The sequence below is a fragment of the Meriones unguiculatus genome, chromosome 7 (genome assembly GCF_030254825.1).
Source record: "Meriones unguiculatus strain TT.TT164.6M chromosome 7, Bangor_MerUng_6.1, whole genome shotgun sequence".
Taxonomy (NCBI): Eukaryota; Metazoa; Chordata; class Mammalia; order Rodentia; family Muridae; genus Meriones; species Meriones unguiculatus.
Window position 1 is genome coordinate 78,104,772 of NC_083355.1, and position 6,309 is coordinate 78,111,080.

Below are 6,309 nucleotides of genomic sequence, written 5' to 3' on the forward strand. Positions count from 1 at the left end.
CTGGGGACAGGCTCACTGCTCGTAACTAAAGCAGTGACCTCCTATTGAACTGCTTTGCATGTCCACAGTGAGTCATTGTTCTGGCAGAAGTCCCTGCTCTCCACACACATTCTGACCTACCTTTGGAATGTGGGAACACTGGCCTTACATATGATAGCCTGGCAGAAAAAGTGGCTCTCAGAGATTTCATGACCGAGCAGCAGGCAGAGAGAGCAAAGAGAAGAAGGGGAAGAAGCAGGAAGGGCAGAAGTGGGGGTTGTAGGGCGAACAAAGGAATGCTGGTGAAGACAAGCCAGCAGTTATTCTATAACCTGGAGTATTGCTCAATACGGGAAACCTGACTATGCAATGCTCTTCACCGAAATGACCAACAGGAAGGGATATGCATTATAATGTGAAACATATTTAAATCAACCTACTGCTGCGTGTGTGCTTGAGACCCTAGGGTACTCATTTAAGCTCTCTCTACCTCTAACTTTACTGTCTGTAAAAATAAAAAAAAAAAAAGGAAAAAAATAGCCTGGAGTGGTGATGCACACCTTTAATTCCAGCACTTGGGAGGCAGGGGCAGGAAGATATCTGTGAGTTCAAGCCAGATTGGTCTACAGAGTGAGTCCAGGACAGCCACCGCTGTTACACAGAGAAACCCTGTTTAGAAAACCCAATAATAATAATAATAATAATAATAATAATAATAATAATAATACTAAATAATAAATTATTTCAGAAATGTGTGTCTGAAGTGACAGAGATGCCAGCTCTCCTGATATGATCATCTTCTATTATACACTTAGTGGTGAGCTGTTACACTGGACCCCAAAAGTATTGCAATTCCTGTGTAAAATATATTAGCCAAAATGAAGGTAACAATAACCATCGTGCCTTGGAACTGGAGTTATAGATAGTTGTGAGCTGCCATATAGGTTCTGGGAATTGAACCCAGGTCCTTTGCAAAACAACTGGTATTCTTTTTTTGTTTGGTCTTTCAAGACAGAGTTTCTCTGTGTAGCTGTCTGTGGCTGTCCTGGACTTGCTTTGTAGACCAGGCTGGCCTCGAACTCAGAAGGTTGCCTGTCTCTGCCTCCCAGAGTGCTGGGATTACAGGCATCTGCCTGGACACAATTGGTATTCTTAACTGCTGCACCATTTCTCCAGCCTACATTTAGAAGAGTTCTTGTTGTTGTTGTTGTTGTTGTTGTTGTTTTACTCAATAAAGTTTTATTTTTTAAAATGCACAGCTGATTGAACCTGCTTATGCATCTTCACCAGCAGCTGGGGCATCTCCACCCTTTGTGTTTCTGGTATAAATTACTTGGGCTCTGTGCTTTGAAACCAGCTTGATAAGTCCTTTACTAAGTAGCTCCTGAAGGGCTGCCCTGGCCAAGGAACCACGAATCTTCAGTCTCTCAGAGACCACAGCTGGAGTAATAAGCTTATAGTTGGGAACTTCCTTACATAATTTGTCGTATGTGGCTTTGTCAAACAGCACCAGGTTGTTGAGCTTGTCCCGAACTTTACCTTTGGACCACTTCTTTTTGGCCTTGCCACCAGACTTATTTACTGGGTCTTTGTCTTTTTTGGCCGACTTTCTGGCATTCTTCTTCTTCTTGTCGTTCTTGGGAGGCATGGCGAAGCTCAGAGAGCGGCGACGACCCCTGCAGCCTCACTAAGATGTCAGAAAAAAAAGGCTAGAAGAGTTCTTAAGAGAGGATCAAGGTGTTGTGTTTGAGCGTAATAATTACATTGTCTGTGTTCCATTATATTGTCTGCACTAGCTTGAGTGCAAGTTTTCTCTGAAAATTTACACTCCGTCAAGACCGGAAGATAGGAAGAAACCTGCGTTTTCTAAGGCTGGGTATGGTGCAGGATGAAAAGGAGACGAAGAAAATGTTTTAGGTATTAAAGAAGGCCAAGGCGGCTGGGAGCCAGGGGAGATGTGGAAGGAGATTTAGATCTGCATTCAGGAATCTGGAAGCATGGGCCCATTTCATAGTGCCTCCTTCCTGGAACGCCTCCTCCGGTCACTGTGAGCAACGCAGATTAGAGAGAGGCAGGTATGGAAGAATTGACTGGGAGGCTGTGGGTGAGTGACCCGCTGACTCAAGGATGAGTTAGGAGGAATGGAGGCATTGGAGGTGGGGAGAGAACTAGACAGAGCCGACACACATTTTGGAACTGGAATTGGCAGGTCTCCGTGCCAGGTGAGTAAAATAAATGTTGAGGAGGTGCCTAGAACTTGGGGGGTCACAGCTCAGAGCACTTGTCTGGCATGTGCAAGTCTCCAGATTCTGACCCAGGACTGGAAAACAAAATAACAACAACAAAAACCACTCAAGAAGAGAAAATGACGCCCAGCCATCTAGCCTGAAATGGGTAGACTGTGTCACCGCTGACTGGAATAACAAAGTTGATAGGAGAGCTAGATTCGGCAGGGACCTTGAGGCTGTGGTAGCTACGTTCAGAATCACGTAATCAAGACAGAAGTAATTTTACTCCATTACATTCTGTAAAACATCATAGCATAATCACAAATGGATTTTACAACAGATTAACAGTTCTCTCCATTGTGAAATGTGTGTATATACATACATGCATGTACAAATGTATTTGTAATATTGAAAAAGTCCAGATGATTCTTGGATTCTCTGTGCATAATAAGACAAAATCTTAATGGATCATGTGGTAGTTTCAAATTGCCTTGATTGTTACTTCAGCTCCATTTGAATCTGTTATTTTGTACGCAACAGAATTTTCTCACAGCAGAAGTTTCACACTAACTGGTCTTGATTCAATAAAACAGAGCCTTCTTGTGTTTAGATTAAAATAGGGATTTGTACCGATGAGGAAACTGAGCAGTAAAATAAACAGTTATTTTTATTTGGACCGCAGGAGGCCAGAGCTAAGCATGTGAGCAGCTAGCAGTGTCCCTCACACAAGCATTTATTGTAGATGAATGTTTACTAAGTACTGAGCTGGATTTTAGGGTATAGAGGAGGGGGGGTAGGGAAGGAGAGGAAAGGAGAGAAGAGAGGAGAGGAGGAGAAAAAAAATCCTGGATTTCTCCTCTAATAAATCTGAGGCCAGTATATAAAGGAAAAAGTGCCACCTGGAAAAATCATAAATATGACAAGAAAGATTTCTTCTCAATGCCCTTAAAACAAGTTCTCTCCCATGGTGACCTCACAGAACCACCCCTTACTACTTTCAAAGGGCTGGACGGAGAGTGGGCCCAGTGACCAGCCCACACTCAGAACTCAGAGCAAGTGGATAGGGCACGATTAGAACCCAGGGCACAGATTGGTCCAGATGTTTGGGAAGCATTGAGCTTCCTAGCAGCTGACCCTACCAAAACTATGTCAGCTACTTTATTTATTATGTTTGCTGGAGTATCTGAAACACTCAGCAGCTGGATTTCATGTGTTTTTCTTTAGGGGTTTAATATTACTCCATTAAAAAAAAAAGTGGGAAAGTGAAAAGAAAGATGAGCTTGAGGCTAATAGCCAAGGCCTTTCCTCATGATGACTAGCCACATTGTCCAGCAACAAACACCTTTCTCTTGTGGCCGGTACTTCCATGTTCTTTTCACTTTCAGTGTGACCAGCTCTGCCTGATAAGCTCTTCACCCCAGGTCCATGGTTTGCAAAACAAATGGAGATTTCCTCCTGAAGTATCTTTCTGCAACTTTAGTGCTTTCCGGGAATGAAGAGTTCACACCCACGGGAACTGGCTTGACCGCTCTGTGGAGGTCATCCAGACCTGACTTCCACCCAGTTTGGTTTGGGCACTCCACTTTTAAATTGGCCTGGGAAAGTCTCTAAAAGTTACAACTGGATGAAATAAATCCGTCAAGGGCAGCTAATTAGCAGGAATACAGATGCCAGCAATAGCTTACCAACGGAGCTCTGTGAAGATATACGGAAATGATCCTCCCCAGACCTCAAGGAAAAGTTCCACAGATTTGGCACATGCTTGGGGGCTGGGTGCCGGAATGAAGGGCAGAGGGGTGAAGACTGAATCTCTGCCTCTGAGAAAATAGGATTCCCAAGAACGTCCCAAGTGAGAGAGGGCTGATCTGCCTGTACCCTTCCGTTCAGAAGGAAGTTAAGTTGTGGACCCTGAGGATGGGGCTCCTACATCCTGCACCTTGCAACCATCCTCTCTCGACTCCTAGGGATGTTCTTCCTGGGAACCTCCCCTCTCCATGGCCTTTTCCTGCTGGATACTCCCCTTCCCTCCTCCCCCCCTCCCCCGAGTAGTTCTGTCCCTTCAGGATGTGCCAAGATGGAGTAATGTCCAGATCCATACTTCTGCTGCCACGATCGGCCTGAGTGGTCTTCCGGGGCCCCATGTGTGAAGAGTGAGTGACTACAGACATACGGTTCTGTTGCTGGCACAGGCTTTTGGGAGCTGAGCAGTGCACCCACGCGTATCTTTAGGTTCTGATGCTTCTGGAGATGGCCTCCAAGACAGAAATAGAAACTTGAGGAAGATGCAGCATCCAAGCCAGCTCACTTGCCGGAATGTACCGATGGAACCGACTCTGTTCGCTGCTATGGGGCTTTTGCATCACCGCATTCCAGGGCTGCAGCGTAATTGACTTTAAACACAGAGTGGCGCTCAACCAAGCCACTGTTTATGTGTCCACATCAGCACTCAAAGGGAGCTGTCTTTCAAGCCTTAACCTTTTGAAGTTACCTCCACACCACGTGTGACTTCGGCAGCCTGGTTATTTGTGCTTGAGGGGGTGACCCAAAGGCTGGTAAGCGTCGGGTTGCATGCATAGCCTCCCTAGGGGAACTGGCCTGCCTTCCATCCAGCTCCGCATGGGGCGACAGGCTTTCTTCCTTGATGCTCTGCCTGCCCTCTTCTCGTGTTGCTGAGCTGCTCCTGTGCCACCTGCCAAGGCCAAGCTGCCGGCGGGATCAACTTCTTCAGTGCCACAGCACACCCAGATGGCCTGTTTCACCCAGATGAGCTTCTGAAGAGACCTGAATGTCTGGTTGCTCCACCCTGAAAGCTGCTCAGGAAGATGGGCAGAGCCTCACGAGAACACAACAGCAGGAAAACTCTACGGGGCTAGCTGCTGCTCCTCTCTGTGTCTGGGATTCCTAAATGAAAGAAGCCATCCACAACAATGACTGGTTTAAAACCATTGGTTTGAATGTATGTAATTTGGAAACAGTGACGTTTATGAGTATAGGAAAACGTGTAAGGATCCCAATTGCAACCCACTGTAAGTAGGTCAATATGATCACCCCCACTTTAAGGTTGGGAAACAGAACCTGCTAGGCACAGCCAGGGCAGAGAGCCAGCGGACGTGCTAAAGTTAGAACTGAAAAAGCTTCCCATCTGGGTCACGCTCATATGGTCACAGAGGACAGTGATGCAAAGAGGGCGACCATATCACACATCAACGCAACAGGGATTGCTGGCCACAACTAACGAGTTCAGCTCAGCTGCCAACCAACACCTGGCGCTTCTCCTGCCACCTCTGCCAATGGGAGCCCATCCGAGTGGCCCGAGGGGTCAAAGGAACGGTACAGCTCAGACCGTGCAGTTGTGAGAGACCCTGAGTGCTGCGCTGGCCGTGACTGTGGAGCAGGAAGGGTACGGGAAGACGGCAGCCACGGCAGCCGGGAAGAGTTCTTACAGCCGAGTCCCCAGGCACTCACCTCTGATCAAGTCTCACATCTCCGAGGTTTCGGTAACCTTCCGGATTTCATTCATTGTCCCAAATCATTATTCGTTCGGTGGCTCTTTTTGCAAATATGTTTTCATTCTTCCTAGAAATCAGTCTGGGGCTGGAGAGATGGTTCAGTGGTTAAGAGCACTTGCTGCTCTTCCGAACGAGCCAAGTTTGGTTCTAGCACCCGTATCAGATGGCCCACAGTCACCTGAAACTCCAGCTCCACGGGATCTGATGCTCCCGTTTGGCCTCCATGAGAACCCACACACATGTAGCATATATCCACACACACATTCAGATAAATACAAATTAAAACAAGCTGGGCAGTGGTGGCACATAACTTTAATCCCAGCACTCTGGAGTCAGAGGAAAGCCCTTGTCTTAGACAGAACTTGCCTGAGTTCAAGGACAGCCTAGGCTACAGAGCAAGTTCCAGGACAGCCCAGGGTACACAGAGAAACCCTGTCTCAGAGGAAAACAAACACAAACAAGAACTTTAGTTTTCTAGAATAGACAAATGAGAAGGGGGGGGAGGTTGAAATAAAAATATTTATTATTTATTTATTTATTTAAACAAAGTCTTGCAATAACGTAGCATAGGCTAGCCTTGAATTCCCAAATGC

At 46.4% G+C, this 6,309-nt stretch overlaps 1 protein-coding gene across 1 annotated transcript; it reads right to left on the bottom strand.

Moving 5' to 3' along the window:
* Positions 1–1,195: 1,195 nt before the first annotated feature.
* LOC132655431 (small ribosomal subunit protein eS25-like) lies at positions 1,196–1,682 on the bottom strand. The gene has a single exon (XM_060388444.1). The coding sequence runs from the start codon at positions 1,625–1,627 to the stop codon at positions 1,253–1,255; it is 375 nt and encodes a 124-aa protein (XP_060244427.1). The 5' UTR covers positions 1,628–1,682; the 3' UTR covers positions 1,196–1,252.
* Positions 1,683–6,309: the final 4,627 nt, after the last annotated feature.

Excerpts from the sequence above, each read along its gene's own strand:
- LOC132655431 (XM_060388444.1), bottom strand. The coding sequence starts at position 1,627 with ATGCCTCCCAAGAACGACAAGAAGAAGAAGAATGCCAGAAAGTCGGCC.